The following is a 20,926-nucleotide window of genomic DNA, read 5'->3' on the forward strand; positions in this document are numbered from 1 at the left end:
ATTACGTATGGTATGAAAAGGCTATTCTCATATGGAATAACTTGTGCCAAAACACCAAAAGCGCTGTATTTCATTTAGACTGTTGTTATATTAGCATGTTACTGTCAGATTACTTGTGTCAATTGCAATTTGACTGAAGATTCTACAGTACACTTAATTATTGGGTGGCAATTCGGAATGAAGGCAGAAAGCTGCTAGTTAGCACTCCATCTTCACACTTGTAATACAAGCAAATGTGCGTCATCCTTCTGGGTGAAAATATTTTGTATATTAATGTGTGCTACTGACAACATCTTGAAAACTTCTTTGTGTGCAGCTTAAGGAATAGGAACTGTAAAAGAAAATATAAAATTCAGGAGATGCTGAACCATCTAATAGGACACATTTCATAGAATCATAGAATCAGCTGGGTTGGAAGGGACCTCCGAGATCATCAAGTCCAACCCTTGATCCACTACCACTGTGGTTACTAGACCATGGCACTAAGTGCCACATCCAGTCTCATCTTAAAAACCTCCAGGGACGGATAATCCACTACTTCCCTGGGCAGCCCATTCCATTTGAATAATGAAAGGACTGCTTTTGCTCCATGTCTTTCTTTTTATCTTCCCACCAGGTTTCCTCCCACTCCAGAAGAGCGCCCTTCTTGTATAGCAGGTGCATCTGGATTTGGGCTGTTTGTTTGGTGTCAAGCATTTTAACACTGCTTTTTATGGATTATTGTGCCTAGTGCAGTTAATCAAGTTCCCAACTCATTTACCTCCATCCTCCATCTTTAAAGGGTTGCTGTATATGAGGATACTAATGAAATTTGGAATGATTTAACTAAAGGAAAAGTTAATGAACATCAATTAAAGCAAATCAATTGCTTTTCCATGGAGCTTCAGTGTGTGGCTTTGTAGATCACCCCTGAATCATGTACCAGTGAAGCTTTCTTCTGTCAGTGTACTGTATGTTGCCTTTAAAGCGTATTTTTGATTTGCTTTACCAGGTACCTGTGTTGCCTTTAAAGGATTTTTGCAGATTCTGCAAAGTTTCTTGGGTGGACAGCAGGAAACAAAAACCTAATGCAAAAAGGAGAAGCATGCAATTAATGCTATTGTTACTGTGCACAAGAGACAATTTTGATGAAAGAATGTTTCGTAAAGGGGAATGGGAAAGACTAGCATTGCAAGTAACTGTGGATCCTTTTTCAAAAAAGGGGATAGTCCACTCATCTGCTTAATTGTCTCCCTCTTGTCAAAAGTATATTTTGAGAAAATGGGATTTATGAGAATGCTGTTTTCCATAGGTTTGGGTCAGTAATTATGTAAACAACATTCAAACATTTTTCTTATGTTCCAACTGTGGCAGAAAATAGAACACTGTAGAGATTATAACAGTATCGCTTTCTAATGTGATAATAGGAAACTGTGCCATCTTATCAAAGATTTCCCTAGGAATGTTCCAAGGTGTAATTGCAAGAGCTTCAACGCTTTTTAAACTTTTTTTCCTAAGAATGCTTTCTAAAAAAGAAAAAATGCAAAATATTTCTGAACTCTCACTGCGATTTCAAATGCACTGTATTATGCATTAGTGTTGCTTGGAAAATAAAAAAGGAAATAAACTTTACAAGTGAGTAACTGCTAACTACCTTACCCATAGACTTCAATTTCCAGTAACATCTCTTTCTTTTGCACTGCGGTTTGCACAGGGAAACTCCAGTTTTGCAGTTTGTAAAGTAGCTCTGATACTGATCTTTCACTCCCAACTAACAAAACTTCTCCATTCTCCCCAACCCTCCAAAAAAAAAGAAGTTGGTGTGTCACAAAATGTGAGAGGTGTAGGGAGAGAGAAGTGGTATATGTAGTGGATAAATACCTACTTAATTAAGATCACTAACTTAATTAAGAAGATGGACAGTCCTATTACTAGTATTTTGCATTCCCTTAAAGTGCAGTCAAGAGGGTATTCTTAATTGTCATTTTTTCCTCTACTATTACCATAACATGTTTTAATATTGTAATGGTATGATGGATCAACTAACCCATAACCCTTTTTGCCATGCCTTCTCATCTCTGACTGAACTCTGTGCCAGGAAACACAAGTGATGTTTTCAGTTGTTTTAGCTTTATTGATTGCATCTTTTTTCCTGTCTTTTAGCTATATTGCTATATACCCTTACACTCCTCGAAAAGAAGATGAACTGGAACTGCGGAAGGGAGAAATGTTCCTAGTGTTTGAACGCTGCCAAGATGGCTGGTTCAAGGGAACTTCCATGCATACAAGCAAGATTGGTGTTTTTCCTGGAAATTATGTGGCTCCAGTTACAAGGTATAGTATTATACAAGTGTATAAATAGTTTATCTAGTTTCAAGTCCAAAATTATTCTGTTCTTGTATTTAATGCTAAAATTGGATAATTGAAGGCCTGTGGGCTTTTATAACTAGCTAATTTTTTCAGTTGTGTTTTGGTGGTTTGCTTTTAATTTTGGCAGGACGGTGACAAGTGCATCACAAACGAAAGCTCCCATGTCTACTGCTGGCCAAACAGGACGAGTGGTAACTATGGTCAGCCCTTCTACTGCTAGTGGAACATCCCAGAAGCTCCAGGGGAACGGTGTGCCAGTGAACTCCAGCACAGTACCCACAGCGGTGGTTTCTGCAGCACATATCCAAACTAGTCCACAAACCAAGGTCCTTATGCACGTCACAGGACAAATGACAGTCAACCAGGCTCGCAATGCAGTTAGAACAGGTAAAACAAACAAACAAACAAACAAACTTGTATAGTAGACAAACTGTAGGGTCTGTCTGGGCAAGTGGCTAGAGTGAGGATATATGTAAATATGTGTTGGGGTTTTTTTTAATGTCGTGGTTTACAGTTGAAATGACAATATATCCCTCTGAGTTGTTGAATCTCTTATTATTCTCCTCTAAGCAACTGTGTGTATGTACATACTCCCACTGCTGGGAATTTATATGCAAGTACTTTAGGTGGAATTTTTTTTGTTCCAGCAGTATCTGGGACATTCTCTGAGCTTCCCCACTCATATACAATTCATATAGTAGTAAAAGTGAAAAGAATATCTGAGTCATAGCTTATTTTTTGTGTGTTAACTGCATAACAGCTACAGATTGCTCTAATTTAGCATTCATTTTAAATTATCTTTTAACATCTTTGAATACCTGTAGTGTTCATTCCTTCTTCTTTTTCAGGTCTCTGTCTCAGAGTTGGTCCTTAGGCTTTCCAGTTTGTTCTCTAACCTTGACTGCAACTTCTTTCAGCTTTGATTCTGAAACACCAAGGCTATACTGCCTTCAAGATCCATATAATCTATGTAGCAAAATTTTGTATTTCTGAAAGGTATAAATCTGCATTTACTGTCTAGGGCAGGCCACATCATAGTGAAACATGCCCTCTTGTTATCTAAATGCAGATTCAAAAAGATTGATAGTGGTGTTTTCAAGAGGTTTTGTTTACCAAATCCATGCACTCCTCTGTGGATTTGCCAGGCTAAGAAAATTCTTCACAACTGGAGCCTAATCTGTTCCAGTTCCTCCAAGAGCCTTAAAGGAAAAGGAAGAAGAAAAACTCCACTTCAGACTATCCCAGCATTTCCTCTTTCAGCCTTGAATTTAGGGAATGAGATCTCTTGGCTGCGAGTCATGGCAGAAAGTTTTTTAAATCACAAGATTCTTATTGGCAGAGCAGAAGTGAAAGCAAAAGATGCTAATGGTATGATCTGTTATCCCCTTAAGAATGGTTATTTCTTATGGTCTCAAGTTCTATGAATTAGCCCACTCCCTCTTCAGAGTCATGCATCTCCTAAAACCCCCTGTGCATGTTCAGATGTCAGCACCAGGTTTGCTTTTCAAGGTAGGATGTGTACATATGTCTTTAGGTATTTTATTTCCTTAATTGGTCCCATCTTTCTTCAGTCTGATCTTAGGCTGGAACAGATGTGCTAGTTCTCTGTAACAACTTTATTCGTTACCTTTAAATAAAAATAACCAGATGCTGTTGGCAGCTAGTAAGAGAAACTAAGCAAAGCATCTGTACTTTCCTGCCTCTCAGGCACAGGTGGTTTCTACTCTAAATGTTTCTTTTGAGCTGTCTAGAAGCTTGCACATGACAGCACCAAGGAGAAAGCTCCTGTGGGCTCCAGAGGTCTTTCTGTCCCTGCATCTCTGCACCGCTGTCAAGACAAATAAGCTTTTACCCTTCCATTTAGCTGACAAATGTGACAACATACTTCCCACCAAGTTTTCAAGTCCAAAATGGAAAATTCAGAGGTGCTGCACTCTCTATGCAGAGAACTTAAGATTGGATTCTGTAAGAGTGTACTGTTCAGTCACAAGTACAGGTCTGTCCCTTATAGGGACCTGAGAACTGAAGCAATAATGGCTGCTTTATGTTCAAATGTTACAGAGCACTTTGTAGTCAGCATCTGAAACATGATCATATTGAGCTTTCTATAGCTGAGTGTTACTCTCTTGGTGAGGCTTCACAAATCAATGCTGCATTTTGCGGGGCTGGTCTCCGGTTTCAGTTTAGCTCAGGGCTTTGAGGACCCTTCTTCAAATGATCTTAGTAAGATATTGCTTGACATCATCTTTGCTGATGGAGTATGCATCCTTTGATTAAAAGGAACTATGAAGAAAACATACATTCTGCCTATTTCATTAAAGGCTAAACTTTATGAAAATAGGGTAAGCTATAGCATTTTTCCTATCAATTCTATCAGGGATAAGAAAACAAAACCAGAAAGCTATTCCATGCCTGTAGTACATAAATTGCATATGAGTGTAGATGGATCTTGAAGAACAGCAGCTACTTGTAAGAAAACTGATGTCTCATGAACAAAAGACAGCATTAATAATTGTATTTTTACCAAAATAATCTTGCTGCACTCTCTGTATCTTTTGAAATGTTCGTGCTACTCAGAGTTAGCAAGGGTCTACTACAGGAGAAGAGGTTATCTATCAAAAAATTAGACACAGTATTTAATAATGCACCTTTTTTTTTTTTTTTTAAGAAAGAACTTGTGCTTCTTATCGTAGAGATTGTAATTGGGTATAATACTGTAAAATTGTTATGTCAAATTTGGGAACTTTGTCAGTCTACTCTAATACACTGTTGCTGCAATCTAACCAGCTTACCAAGGGAATTTGTAGAAAACATAATAAAGTGAGCAAGTGCTGTGGGTTTGATTCTAGGATATCACTTATAACAAGTCTGAAACTCTAATTAGTATCTGAAAATCAAAATGAACTGATACATTTGAGATGTACATGTACCAAGCTAGAGGTATGACCCCTCCTTCGACAGAACCTTTCGAAGTATTTGAAGGAGAGAAGCTGTGCAGCACTGTGGTGCTGCATTTTGCCTCATCTTGTTCAATTAAAATGTCTGCACTTCATACCACCCAGTGGTGCAGAGATGTCCAAGCTGTTGAAATGATCCAAAAGCGTGTATGATTGACCATATGACTATAATAGCAATGTTACTTTTTGGGAAGGATTAATTAGCTCATGCAGAACTCTGTGCTTTGCAGCTCAGCTGCAACCCAGGTTAGTATACTCAGCCTTGTGCTGTTCTCCAGCTTCCAGTGTAGATGTTTCTTTTATTTCACAGGGGTATGAGTAAATCCACTTCTATATTTAAACATCCCAAGAGACAATAGCTTATGTTTTCAGAGAAACCACTTGTAGCAGTAGTTGCCACTGTACTTATTGTTTGAAAGACCTACTAAATCTGTTGTGGATTTTGTGAATAGTTTAGAGAAACAATCCAATTATATTTTTAGCAGCTTCTATAAGGAGTGTTTCTTCCTACTTTCGTTATGTGCCCGGACACTACATATTGTATTAAAAGGAGCAAACCAGTTCCAGACAATATTTAGCTAGCTCTTAGGTACTAAAATGTGATCTTCACTTTTCATCTCTGTATGTGAAGCATTTCACTTAGCAGCTTGGATATCTCCACAACAGTTGCAGTGCTGTTATTCTTCTGTTGCATAGTGGTGCAAGTAGGGTAGCGTATACTACTACTTTATTCAGGTAAGATAAATTTGATGCTGTGTATCATGTCACTATATAATGGGAATGAAAGTTAAGAAGGTAGGAAGGAAACTTCTTGTGACTGACTAGCTATAACACAGTGACTGTACCTCACTTTCTGTGTCTTGTGAAAAGATGAACTATCTCAGGTTTTATTCTTTTGTTCCAGTTGCCTCACATAGTCAAGAAAGACCTACGGCAGCAGTCACACCCATACAAGCACAAAGTCCAACATGCCTTATTCCTGCAGCTGTGATCATTCCCCACCACTCTGTTGCCTCCCAGCAGCTCCAGCCCCAGCTTTCAAATAGTGCTGCTTATGTCACAGCTGTGAATGTGAACCGCTCAACCATCCCACTGGCATGTGCAGCAGCTTCTTTGAATTCTCCTAACGTTGCTGCTTCATCTTTGGAGGGAGATATTAGCGGAAAAACTGTAAACACACACCCTGGAGCTCCTGCATCTCCAGAGAGTGCTTTAGCAGCTGGTGGAAATGCTGCTGTCAGTAAAGCAGACAAGGATGGCAAGGTGAGTAGAGAATAAAATCATTCCCTTGAATTCTCCTGTTTTCATCATACAATCTTTTAAGAGATTAAAAAACACAACAACAAAAAAACCCATGAATGTAGGAACATAAAAATTTCTGTCTAATAAAATAAAATGAAAATCAGTATTCTTTTAGGTTGCCTTCCTTATTAAGCAGACACACTGAGAGGTTATGAAAAACATGTAACCAACAATGTTTGTTGGACAAAGAAAGAATGCACATAGTTGTTTTTTCTAAATGTAGATCATTACAGTCTGTAGTGATTCTGCTTTCTTTTCTTCTCTTTGAAGTATTTTCCTCTATGTCTAAACTCTACTCACTGTTTGCCAAGTCATGTGATTATATTATATTGTAGTCCAAAAAATTCCTCCAACTTTATAATTGATTTTCTTTTACAGTTGTGGTGTAGTTAGAAATTTTTTTCCTTGGGACAACTGTCTTTACATCTCAAATGTTTTAGAATTTACCTCGCTACTCTTCAGCCACATGCTGATGTGGCTGCTTAATGTAGTTTATGAAGATTTTAATCTTAGGCTGTACAATAATGTCAGCCACTTTTTAGTTATTTTTAGTTTATTTATTTTTTTAGTTTATTATTGTTGAATGGATGTACCTAAAACTTTGTTTTAAAATTATTTTAGTCACAGACATTGAAATCAGACTGAGGTGCCCTTAAGGAGGGATTTTAGAAAACTTATTTATAGTTTAAGGTGAATGGTGCTAATATATTTGGACTGTTTTAATTTCTTTTTCTTTCCCATTTGCTAGACAGCAGATCTTTGCTGAAATGCGTTTAAGTTATTGAAGACTTGGAAAAAGTACTGAGGATTTTTTAATTCACCAATTCCACTACATCCCAGGCTTTAAAAAAAAATCTCACATTGCTCATGCTTTTCTCTGTCTGTGGTTAAATAGTTTATTTTTGTCTCCAAGGCTCACAATCTGGCACCTCTTGTAAACACTAAATTCACTCAGTCAAAGGGTTGGTAAGAAGATCGCTGCCCACACCCCTTTAAAAAAATACAAGAAACACAAAAAGCTACTTAAATAATTCTCTTCAGGGTAGGTAATAGTCTTCAGGGATTCTTGTCTGGACAAGCAAAAAGAATGTTTACAATCCTCCCCTCTAGCACAGCAGCAAAACACAATACATTCTCCTTGGGGCAAACTTCTGTTAAGTCATGAAGATCTTCCCTTGCTGAGGGAGGATAAATAAAAGAAACTTATCTAAACAGCAGCTTCCAGAGCGGACTTTTCTCCCTGCTTGGTTAGAAATTACTCTTTATGTCTTCCTAGAAATGCCCATGTTAATGAAATGTTTTACTTTTTAAATTCCTGTTGTGGGAATCTAACTCATCACACCTTTTTCTAGACAAACATTTGGGACAGAGTAGTTGGATTTTAAGTTAAGGTTTAACCTAACTAAGTGAAAGGACTTAACCAGTTTATGGTCTTAATTACTTATTGTTTTTCTCTTTATAATGTTAATAATTTGCTTTTTCTTTTATAATTTTCATCATTATCTTTTTAATTTTTACAATCTCAAGTATCTCATCATTTACTGAGTCCTCTCTGAGCACGATGTCATCTTTCAGAAGGAAGTGTTCAACTCTTTTTACAGGAGACTTTTGTTCTAAAATGAGGCACTGCTTTTGGTTTACAGAAAGAAAAAAAAGGTTTGCTGAAGCTACTTTCTGGAGCATCCACTAAACGCAAGCCTCGATTGTCACCTCCAGCATCACCAACGCTGGAGGCTGAGCAAGCAGCCGCAGAGTTAGCCCTGCAAGGTGCAGTGGGGCCAGAGCTCCCATCAGCAGGCACTCACAGCAAAGCTGGACCGTGTCCCACTGACAGCGAGGCCTCTGGGCTGGCACAGGAATCATTGCATCGGAAAACAAGTTCCCTGGATTCCTCTATTCCAATAGCACCACCGCCTCGGCAGCCTTGCTCATCGCTCGGTCCGGTCCTGAATGAAGCCAGGCCTCTTGTCTGTGAAAGGTAAATTATCCTATGCAGCTAGACTTGGGCAAACCAAGGAAAAAATCCATTCTCAGACACTTGTAGTGTATATCAGAACTGCTTCAAAATGCTGAGATTTTATAGCAAGATGAAAGTTATTTTTTAACAATACTTTATTTACTTATCAACCAATACTCATGTTTATATTTGTTTACTTTTCATATTACTTGAAATTTTTTTGAATGAATAGACACTTAAATATGATGATCACAGGTTTGGTATGAAAAGTGAAGTAGATAAATTGGCATCCTATTTTGCAAAACAGAAGCACATTATATTCTTGCATTTATGAATATCAGGTTAGTCCTTTAAGATTATTAGCAGTGCATAACTGTCAGCCTAAATATGTGATTAATGAGACCTTTATCTATGTGTAGGCTTCTTAATATGTGATTTCTTGAGCCGTTGCAAAGATACTTTTACTGCCCAAATGCCCCGTGACTGTGCGCTCCATACAGCAAGCTCTAGGGCAGACTCTATGTTCTGGCAAGTGAGTCTGAAAAACATATAGTTGTCTTGACTCTCAAACTGACAGGCAGTTGCTTCAAAGTTCCGTCACTTTTGTGTCCATCTATTGTTTTCCAATTTCCAAGTCCTCAGTAGGTTGCACAGACTGTGAAGGAAGTGGCAGTTTTCTAACTACTGTCTCTTTTATTATTCCTGGTAGCAGACAAGCAGTATGAAGAGTGTCATAGGATTTTTTTTGCAGTAGATACAAAATTTTGTGTAGAGGGAAAAAATAGTAGAGTTGTAATGTTAACAGCCCTAGGACTGAACTGATTCAAGCTGACTATTGTAAACTTTGTTTTGATACTATTAACTCACGTGTGTGAGCATGCTGTTGTACTTCCAGAGGCCCACTGATCTTAAGCTATACCCATAATTAAGATCCAGGCAATATGTAACTTTCTATGTGTCTTTTAGTTCACTTCTGTCATACCTTTAATATTTTTTAAATGATCATTACTGTTTCTGTGCAATTTCCTTGCAGGAAATTTCTATTTCTTACTGAATTTCTGAAGTAGATTTACACTTAGAAATGGGAAATAAAACCTGAAAGACTTTTCTCTAAGAATAACATTACTTATTTTCACATTATTGTAAGTCTGTTTAGCACAGTAATATGTTTTTATGCTTTGAATGTGAAAATAATACCAAATTCATTCTGGCATGACCAGTGCATATTAGTGTAAAGCTAATTCTATCCTCCCAAAAAATAGGTTTTTTATTTCCATGGTGGAAAATTTTTTTCTCAGAACTACTTAAAGAAAATGATGCTGTGTATTTTTATTGATCTAGTAATACCATATACTCAAACATTCTCTTAATGTTAAATGTTAAAAAATATTTTTTAAGTGACAATTGCTACTGGAGAACTGCTAATACAAGATCATTCTCATTGGTGGTCATGCAGAATTGTTACATTTTTGTCAGTGTATTTAAATAGAATTTCATCTGGGTTCCCTTTGTCCTTTTCAGGACAGGATTAATGTTTTTCCTGAGCTGATGTGCAAATTTCCTTTGGCTGAATTGCTTAAAATGTGTTGGTTAATAATACTTAAAATTTACATGGTACCCAATATCTTCAACGTAATTTATAACCATTGATTACTCTTCAGCATTTTGGAAGATGGGGTGGGTAAGAACCGTACTTATGATGCAACGGCATCTGCAGTGTAATATTAGTGTTCGAGTTTTATTTTGAAAGGTGTCTAGAGGATTTAGGAGTCAGATTCTGTTGATTATTCTGCATGAATTAGGAGCAAAAGAGGCTGGCTCAACTCTGGAAAGCACTTGAAAATGTTCCTGGTTTGGATGCAGAATTTTCCTCGAAGTCCTTGCTTCCTTTAAGATTCTATATCAAATTTTCATGTTAATCCCACTGTTTCTCCATTCACTAGAACTGCAGGTTGTCCAAGGGTATGTCTTTCCTGTATGTTCTGCAGAAAATTAGAAGTAAAGCTTGTGAACATTTTTCCAATCACACTGAATAAGTGGATGGACATTTGATTTGTTTGATAGTAAACAAGCTCTTAGTGACATGTGTTTGCAGATGGATACTTAACACCTTTGGACATTTCACTAAAGGAAGGGAAGATTGTGACATTCTCTTAAATCTTATTATTGCAGGTCTTCTCTGTTGTTCCCATTCCTGTATTCACTCTTCTCCTGTGAACTATGCTGGTTGCTTGCTGTGGGCCATGGTCTTTCATATGTTCCTTATACAGAAGAAGCAGAGATGTTTAACAGAAATTTCTGCCAAGCCTTGATTGGAGTTTGGAGAATTCCTGTCACCTTGAGACTCTGCAGTGGAGTTCAGTCATTTCTTCTGATTCTCCAGACAAGACACAAGTTGTCTTGGGGTGTTGTGATTTCTTGTATTGATGTGGCACTGATAAGGCCAAGGATCACTGTCCTTTCTTTAAAAAGATAGACTCAACTCCTTGCAGTTCCCAGAGTGAGACATGCTCTGCTATGAATATACAGGAATTTCTTTATCTGAATTTAGTTTTTTCCATGACAAGAGTTAAAGGAAAGTGGCAAGCTCTTTTCATGAGCTTTCTCTTTTAGAGGTAAACGTTGCTTAAACAGCCTTAAATTTTACATTAAATACACAGCACTGTAATAATAAACTACCCAGCACCCTGCAATGGTGTTAAAGACCTGAAGTTGAACCTAAATACACATCACTGCATATCCTAAACTATAAAATGAATTCTTCATACAGTTAGAGTGGAGGACAGCAGTAATTTTGTTCTGTGATTAAAGTGACCCCAAGTCATTTTATCCACCACAAAATGACTGGTGTAACATCTGCTCCCAATGAGCAAGCCAGTGGCTTTAGAGGGCAGCAAGTCTTACCACATCTGGCAGCATTTAATGCTGTTAATTAAATGCTGAGAATCAGTCTGCCCTGTGTTGGTTATCTGTAGGAGTCAAGGCACCCACTCAGCAGACAGAAGAGATGCTCAACAGCAGGGCACAGACGAGCTGAAAAGTAAAAATTCAAAGTGCAAGAAAAAGTATGAGTTTAACTTGTGTAATGATAGTAATTCCAGCATTCTGTGTTTTCCTTAGCTAAAATTTTCTGCATGTGAAAAGTATTTTTATCCACTTGGTGATCAGGCAAACCACAGATAATTGTCCAAAAATCAACTACAACTATCTGGGAAGAAAAGCAGTATTTTGTGTCCAGTGAAACAGAAGCAATGAAGAAAGGGAGAAACACATGAAAGATACAATCTTTTTCATGTTACTGAAAAATGTGAGAAATGCTAATATTAAAAATAAAAAGTAGAATGGAGAAATGTGAAGACAGATCACCATCCTCCTCAAAATAAAAAATAAATTCACAAATACAAAGCAAAGGCACTGTGGGATATGGCCAGACACATTAAGAATATTAGCAAAGAACTGATGGCAAATACAGTGGTTAATTCTGGAGAGCTAAAGTACTTTCATTTTTATAATATTAACATTCTATTACTAGCTGATTAAAAAGAACTGGGATAATATTTTGAAAATTAATGAAAAATAATATAAGACAGTTGAAGAAAAAAAAGAAAGAAGAAAACTCATAGTTGTACAGCTTAGGTGTATGTAAAATATTAAGATTAGATGACCACAAAAGATCTGCAAATTTGACCTTCAGACATTGAAAACATTTGGAAATACTGAATAAGGAGACAAATAAGGAAGATTCAAACATGTGGGAATAAACATGTTTTTTCCAAAACATAGGTCATGCTTAGCAAATATGATTATTTTTCTCCAGGGACCTTGCAATGAACTTTTGAGCTGAAGCATAAGCTCTTTACTCTGCATGAAATTGGTAGTTTTGGCAGTATGTTGTTGATGATGAAATAAATAATGGAAAAATAGTTTTTGTTCCACAGCTGATTCAGGGTGATCTAGACAGACAGCTGTGTGAATGTGTGATGGGTCTGGATCTGTTCACCTGTCTTTCGGCTAATAGAGTTTGTAAAAATGTGGCATAAAATTTGAAGAGGAACATGTGATTTACAGGTGTAAAGCCAGATGGGTTTCTTCTCATGACACATTGAAAAATATAGTAAAATAGCATTTTAAAACCAAGGGTGCTGTGCTCTGTTTTAGACATTAGATTACAAGATTGATATCAAAATAGTCGGGAAGCTAAAATTTGATGAGAAGTACCAAATTACTGCAGCGTTGAGGTTGCTCAACACGGTATGGAAAGCTCAGGACAACAGTATTTCTGCACTAGCTGGTGATCCTCTAGGGAGGGCAAAGAGAAGGTGGGTTTTTGCAAAGCTGTTTGTTTTAACACTCAGCAAGCAGCAGCAGCAGAACAGACCAGTCTATCAATTCAGGGGAGCACAGAGGTTACTGACAGAATTAGAAAATAAAACCAAGCATGTTTCAAGTGAAGTGTTTACAGGGCAGCATTTGACAGAGTGCAGTGTAAGGCAGGCAGGTATTCTTTCTTTGAACTCATTTTTTAAACAGGCTCTCTTTTGGATAAAATTAGTGCTGTGTAGTGTGCTGGTTAATTTTCAGCCTGGAAGCAACCTACTTATTAACAACAGTAGAAGTTTTTCACAGCTTTATTGCAGTTCTTTATCCTTCTCTATCTTGTCCTTGTCCTGCCTGAGCAAAGACTATTTTAACTCAAGTAGTTTACAGTCTCAATAAAACTTACAGTCTATTAAAAATATTTGGTTCTTATTTCCTGAGTCAGCATTAAGAGCCAAGTTGCCCACAGCAGAAGTTAGTGCAGGCCTAGGTTGGATGTGGAGCGTTCTGAAGCTGCACACTAATAAATCTTGTAATTGGCTTGGTAGCTTTTATTAAGCATGAATCTAATAATTCCAGTCCTCTGAAATCTGGGGATTGCCATGACTGAAACACTCCTAGTTTATAAGTCACTAGTAAATAACATTTGACAACTCATTAGGTCCAAATATGATTTGCTATACGTAGATTTCCCAAGAAACTTTAATTATTTATAAAGTGTTGCTACTCTTTTCTGAATACTTTTAACTATCTGGATAGAGTTCATTTTTGGTTTATATGTTCTTAAGCAAAATGTACTACTACAATACAGTATCTTTCTCTGCTTCAATATTATTATGGGTATAATGAGCTGAAATTGGTATTCCATCCTTTACTAGACTATATCTTGTTCTTTTGTCTTTTCATCAGATTGTTAATTTATTTTAGTCTATTAAGATAATAAATTATTTCAAGCTTATTAAGATAATAATTATCGTAATCTATGAAGTAATCTTCATGAGTGCAAAATGTTCTGATTTTAATGGAAAATTCTATTTTTGCCAGCAGATTTCCTAGCACTGCCTTTAATGCTCTTAACTTTAGAAGCTTTTAAATTTTACAGTCAGCCATTGATTTTATTTGATTTCATCATGCAGACATTATTGGTTGTATAGCTAAGAACTGAGTTATAATATCTGTCATAAAACTTGATCAAGAAGCTGACATGATTGTCTGCAGAGCCGCAACACCTAAATTTTAGGTTGATGTGAACTGAAACCATGGTAGAAGAGATTGAGTGGTGTTATGCATGTTTAAAAATAGAGAGAGAAGAGTGTAGACTCTTTTTAATGCACTCGTATTTGAAAAGTGATTTTACTGTGACAAATTCAGAAAATACACTTTTCTTTGTGTCAGGTGCTTAAGAAAATTGTTGAATTGAACACTTTTAAAAATGTTTATTTTTCATATAGTAGTATACAAATTGTGAAGCTGTGTCCAAATAAGATGACATGTTCTATCCTGAAAAGTTTTTAAGAAAAATGAAAATAATTTAAAACAGCAATGCAAATTAATAGGTTTTGTTCCTTCTTTTAGTTCTGTGCCTTTCCTGAATAGCCATTCCTGGGAAAATATCATATTAAACATACAGTTGTAAAATTATGCTTAGTTACTGCTGTGAAAGCTTTGATTATTGTTGAATCATGCTGACTGGAAGAGTCTGCAAATTTATATTGAAAAAAATAATTAAAAATAACAGTTTTCTCCTGTTATTTAACCATTGTCTGGATTTTTATGGGGATCTTGGCGAGAAAAAATTGATAGGAGATGTATGCATTTTGACTTAAATTTGTTATGTTGCTATTGTTATTATCTGTTCAGGACATAGTTATTATGTACTCTGGAAACAGTTCTAGGCAGTTTTCTGTTTTCATGAGCTTTAACAGGCTTTTAAAAGCATTGGTTTAAAAAAAAAAAAAGGTGAAAAAAAAGAACTTAAACAGTGGTTTTTTTTCTAATTACACAGGTACAGGGTTGTGGTATCCTATCCTCCTCAGAGTGAAGCAGAACTTGAACTTAAGGAAGGTGACATTGTTTTTGTACACAAAAAACGTGAGGATGGCTGGTTCAAAGGCACTCTGCAACGAAATGGAAAGACTGGCCTTTTCCCTGGCAGCTTTGTAGAGAACATTTGAGAAGATTCATTCCAAGAGCTTCAAATCATACTGTACTGTAAAATAGCACAAATATTTTGCCAGAAAAAGCACAGTCATGAAATATTTTCAAATGACTGTAATGTAAACAAAAATCTACATATTTTTACAGTGTCTATAGCACAATTACACCAGCGCAAAAAGAAGATGAAGGCATCTGCTGGTTTTATCACTTTGAATTCTTAAGTGTGATGTGTGCCTTGTACTGTCTGATTTATTATATAGAGGAATTTTTTTCCCCCAAGTATGTTACATAAATGAACAATTGTTTACAAGGTTGTAACTAATTTATTCTTGGGGTTTTTTTTAAACTTGAATTTTGTGTAATAGCTAAAATTCTTGTGACTATGATTTTAACAAATTATTAATTTATGAAAGAATAACTAAGGGGAAGCTGGATTCTCTCCTTATGAGCAAGCAATTATATCTGATAAAGAGCCTCCCGTTTATCCTCTGGACATTTTTCCCCTGCTGTGTCTGACAGTGGAGTAAGTCTCTGTTGTATGAGTTAATGTTGAGTGGTGGTGATGTGGCGTCAAATAGAATTTGCCAAATGGGGAAAAAATGTATATTTTCTTTTTTGGACAGAGAAAAAAAAAAGTCAGTGGTGTTCCTGAGTCTAGTTTTACTTCTTCATAAATCACCCTAGTAGAGTAATGTTTCCAGGAGGCAGAGATGTATGTGAACAACTGAATAAAACCATCTCAAGGTTAGGATCATCTCAAGGTTAGGAAGAAAGATGTTTAGGAGTGCTAACAAGAAATTCTCTATACCTTCTCTTTATGTAATAACTTGGCGATTTGAACAAAGCTTAGCTTTGTATATTTGGCCAGTTCTTTGGGCATTTAGCACTCAGGATCCAACAAAATTGGAAGGAATGTTAAAGCCCAACACTTAGAATGAATATAACTTGAAAACATCTGTTTGATAAGACTGAATATAAAAATAAAATTATAAGTTGTACTTAATGTCTAAAAAATGCCTAAGATGTGTAATTTGCTGTTTTCTTCTCAAACTGATCTGCATGGCCAAGAGATGTTTTAAAATGTCTGAGCAATAGTGGTGGTAAGTGATGCACTTGTGTTAAAGTAAAAGGCTGTATGAAACACTGTGAAAAAACTTTACTAACTTCTTAACCATTGCTACTTTGGTATGTTCTGACTTTTTCTTTGTCTTGCATGTGTTACTCGATTCCTGCAGTAATGTAACTGTGCATGGTTGGCATTTTCCATTCCAGTTTCCTGTTGCTGTGTTATTTTGCTCTGAAAGTTTCCCAAGAGCCACTTGACCAAAACTAGTGAGCAACTTGCCTTCAACCACAGAAGGTGTCCAGTGTTTGAATCATTAATAAAATATTGTAATATCCTTGCAGCTGATGGATATAAAGAATGCAGCCTGCAAGAAATACATTGTTTGTCTTTCAGGGTTTTGTTAGAGATTTGACACTGTTGAACACATGTGCTACTCAGCTGAACTTTTTTTTATTATTTTATTGTTTGATTATAGCAGTTTAATGGTGATTTCTTTTGGTAAGACACTGAGCACCATCATCTCCATTTAAATCCATTTAAATCTGATGTAATTTGGCTGTTACTCAGCACTTTACAAAGGGAAGCCAGTAAGGTGATTCAGTGTCGCACAGTACACACAGAAACAGTGATTAAAAAGTACATAGTGATATGTTAAATCCTTATAATGTTTTTGAAGTTATACATTGATAAATATAAAATGTTAATATCAGGTAGTATCATGATGGTCTTAAAAACAAGAAAAAATATATCTATAAATATAGTTGGACATGACAGCATTCCCAAATTAACCATCTCTCTGAAACACTGTATAATTCAGTTTTTGCATTTTTAAATATTTTTAAATAGTTTACTTGAATATTCATGTAATATATAAAGGTATTGTGAAATGAATTTTAGTTAGAAAGAAGCTGATATCAGCTTTTGTCAGCATAAATTGGCACTAGTGTGTCGTAATCTTATTTTGGAAAATTTAGTGCATTTTATATTAAAGACTACTAAAGGTTAATTTTTTTCTATCTCTACGCTCCATATTTTAAACTAAGTGACTAAGTTACCTCTATTAATAGAATTTCATGGTGTAAAGTCAGTTAAAAATCAGATTTTAATCCAATAGTTTTGTTAGATGGAATACATTTTAATTGATTTTTTTAATATTGAGTAAACATTTGTAAAAAGGGCTTATTACATAGCAGTGCAACAATGACAAAGATGCAGTTTATCATGCCTTTTTTTGTGATCTTTTAGGGGTTATTTTTTGGTTTTGGCTTGGGATTAATTCAGTGTAGAAACAGACAAACCCTGTGCATTTGCTTTGTGTAATTCATAAACAAATTTTGTAAGGTATTTTATATCTATGTTTGAAGTCCAGTGAATGTTAAGTGTTTGATTTACTATGTTAAACTTCCAATCCTAATAAATATTTTCTTAGCAAACAGCTACATCAAATAGTGTATGCAAACATTAAACATAAATTACTTGTAAAGAATTTGACAATAAAATTACCGGAACTTAATTTCAGAATTCCCAGGAGGGTATTTCTGCTCAAAGAGAAAAAGTCTTCAGATTCCATAAGAAGGTTGGAATGATGAATTGTAGAGAGAACTGAGAATCTGACTAATCTTTTCCCATCTCCATTTTTCTGCAAGTAACTTCAGAAGAGGTAGGTAAATCCATCTTAGTCTGTTCATGATGGACTTCGGTCTCATCACAGTATATCAGGTGCACAAGTCATAGACTGCTTTCACTCGAGGATGAAGTCTGGTGTAGTGGACCTACTGTGTATATATTGAGAGAGAGTTCCCAGCCCTGAGGGTGAAGCATCTGCCTGAACTTCCAACTGAGAGCAAAAGTGTAGGGTGGCAAAGACTCGTTTGCCCTGACAAAGTTTGCTGTGCACAGCAGTCAGGCAGTAACTGGCTAACTAGAGGATCTTCCTGATTTGCATGTGGCTACGTGTCTGCTATGTACACATAGCTGCTGGGAAAATCGTGGAAAGTTAATCCTAAAAGTGTTTGCAAATGTGTTAAGATTTCGTAAATGTTTCAGCTACTGTGATAAACTCAGTGTTAGTTAAGACTGCTAAATTCTGCTAGCAGTGAATGATGCAGCATTAAGTGGTCTGTGAAAGAAGGAGCATCAAGTCTAACTTTCCTTAATTAAGGGGGAATGGGAATGGTAAGAAGGTAACATGATTTGTAGAAATGTAGAATGGAGATTATATAAAAGCAAATTTATTTATTTCTTTTCAGAATTGTGGTCTAATATCAGTGCATCCATAGGAGAAAAATACACACAAACATCATGACTGTGCAGTAGAAGTAAGACTATTTCTTTGGGTTGGTTTTGGGGTGGGTTTTTTTGTAACGTAATTATTGAGTAATTCTAATAAGTGTTTAACATTTGTCTTGCCAAAGGTACCTGAAATCCTGTTCACCTTCATTTCATTACCTCTGCCTTACAGCAGTAATGACAATTATGATAGTTTTGCATGGGCTTAAAAATATGACTTCTGTACATTCTGGATTTTTTCAGAGGGCTGGCAAAATATTTTAACTGGCTTGTTCTTTCCAGTAGATTCAAATGTGTTTAAAGGTGTATATTGACTTCAATGAAATACAAGAATCCACTTGTCTAGTTAAAAAGTGTTTGGCATTACTAAAACTACAGTATAGTCTTTCATGTGTATGCACAATAATGATGCCACAAGTTTCTGTAGGACAAGCCAATACACCTGTCTTCTTTGGATTCCTATCATGCATCTGCCATAAGTATACTTCTCAAATCATGCTTAGGTGCTCGTTCCCTACATTTGGTTAATAATGGTAAATCTTAAGCAGATTTGAAGTTTGACTTGAACAAAACCAGTGTCATAATTCTTTTGAGTGACTTAATGGCATACTTGCAATATTTGTATATAGAAACAAAAGAGCCGAGAATGGTGATGATGAATGGTGAGAACATGGACATCAGATGGGGGGAAAATTGGAAAGAGAAAAGGATTTGGAAGACCTGTATATGGGACCTGAATCTTAGCTAACTTATTTCTGATCCTACCTCAGTTACTAGAGTAACTCCTCTGTGAGTATTACTAGAGGATTACTAGAGTAATCCTCTGTGAAAGGATCTAAGAAGAACTTTGATGTCTAAGACTGAAGATGCAGCCCTCATCTTTACCCATTTGTTTTCTGCTTGTGTCTAGAACAACTGCTCTTGTGGTAGGCCTGAGCTGCACCTCTATTCTCATGTCAGAATGCATTTGAAATCCCAAACTAGGCATCTGTAGTTCTGAACTACCTGAAAGGCTTGAGATGATGGCTGTGCTTTGAGAATATATCTGTATCTATATCTATCACACTGAATACTGTGTGATACACATAAATAAAAGACCACAACAGGAGTTGCAGGTTTGCATTAATGAACAGGGGTAGTGGTAGCATTCACTTTCTACATAGTTTATGCAGTAACTAACATTAGAGGACTGAATCTCTTGGGAAATGCATACCATTTCCCAAGATGCAATGCATTCTTCTTCCACAGTGTCATCCGAAAAGCTCTTACCTTCTAGGAGACAAACTTGTTGAGAATCTTGAAGTTAGCACCTGCTCTTGAAAACTTGAGGTCTCACCTTTTTGAATCTCAGTTTCCTCATTTGCCAAACTGACGATTCATGTGCTTTTGAGGTATGTGATGAAAAACTTGCTTTGAAAGTAAATCTGACTGGTTTTTGTGAATTTGAAGATACATTCTGATGGATTAGACTTGCCTCGAAATGAGAGCATCAATATCTAAACCCCTCCTGCAGAGAAGTCTCCTAGAGCATGATTTCTGTGGATGAGAGACTTAGCTGATGCATTTTAACAGCTGAAGAGCACTTTGTTCACAATCAGCCTGATGCAAGGAACAAACCAAAATGAATTTGCTAGATCCAATATGCAAGGTGCAAAAGCCATTCAAAATGTTACACAATGAGCATTTCATGCGTGCCTATCAAATCATAGTGGTTACACTGAACATAATATTAGCAGATGTCAGAAAGTACTATTTATGTGTTCCTTTTACTATACTCGTTCCTGTCAGCTGTATTATTTTGCTGAAAAGTGGTAAAATCAGTTCTTAACTTCTCTACTGCTCCTATTCAGTGGAGTAAAGACTATTTAGACACAGCAACATTAGCCCCAGATTTCAATTAATCATAGTTATAACTAGCTTTTAAAAATTCCTCTTAGCACATGTAAATGAATAGCACTTGACTGCACTGTGCAGCAAACTCTACTGCCCACATTATGGTTCAGGTTACGTGGCCCTAATGCCTTCTGATGTTTGCAGCTAGTAGTCATTTAGAACAAAACCAACTCACAGGATGTGTCTAAACTCTAGCTGCATTCTCATTTTAGAGTGGTGAGAAAAGCTTGTATAGGAGTGTAAAGAGTGGAAATTTGGCTGGCGCATCAAGAAAAAGTACATTTTAATTACAAAGGCAGAAAGAAAAATGTCAGGATTTTTAAATATCTGTACAGGTGTTTTTTGTGTCTGCTACCTTAGATGGAACCCCATTCCACAAAGCAAGTGTATTTTGATTCCCGATCCCCCCAACCCGTCCTTTCCCATCCCCTCCTTCCCAGAAAGGAAAGCAATATAAGCCCTTAGAAATATCCAGATTCTTTGGCATTAGAACACATGGTCGGACTCTCAATTACTGCAAATCAGTGCTACTTCATTGATTTCATTAAACTTTGCTGGCATACACTGAATATGCCCCCTACTGTTAAATAGTGAAAGAAAATATCTCATCTGCCCTAGAAGAATGAATATATCTGAAAG

The 20,926-nt window shown here is 36.3% G+C and overlaps 1 protein-coding gene across 4 annotated transcripts in view; it reads left to right on the forward strand.

The window, feature by feature from the left end:
• Positions 1-17,626, forward strand: part of SH3RF1 (SH3 domain containing ring finger 1) — an 85,385-nt gene extending 67,759 nt beyond the window's left edge. For 3 of the 4 annotated variants that reach the window (XM_039380464.1, XM_039380462.1, XM_039380463.1), the window contains exons 8-12: positions 2,143-2,313; positions 2,477-2,736; positions 6,211-6,569; positions 8,252-8,586; positions 10,738-11,545. In XM_039380464.1, coding sequence (XP_039236398.1) covers positions 2,143-2,313; positions 2,477-2,736; positions 6,211-6,569; positions 8,252-8,586; positions 10,738-11,041 — 1,429 coding nt within the window. In that variant the 3' untranslated portion in view covers positions 11,042-11,545. Of the gene's footprint in view, positions 1-2,142; positions 2,314-2,476; positions 2,737-6,210; positions 6,570-8,251; positions 8,587-10,737; positions 11,546-14,887 lie in introns of those variants that run through there. The other variant, XM_027738226.2, reaches the window with a different exon arrangement.
• The last annotated feature ends 3,300 nt before the right edge of the window (positions 17,627-20,926 follow it).

The sequence above is a fragment of the Pipra filicauda genome, unplaced genomic scaffold (assembly GCF_003945595.2).
Source record: "Pipra filicauda isolate LSUMZ 115617 unplaced genomic scaffold, ASM394559v2 scaffold196_size3971931_pilon, whole genome shotgun sequence".
NCBI classification, from domain to species: Eukaryota; Metazoa; Chordata; class Aves; order Passeriformes; family Pipridae; genus Pipra; species Pipra filicauda.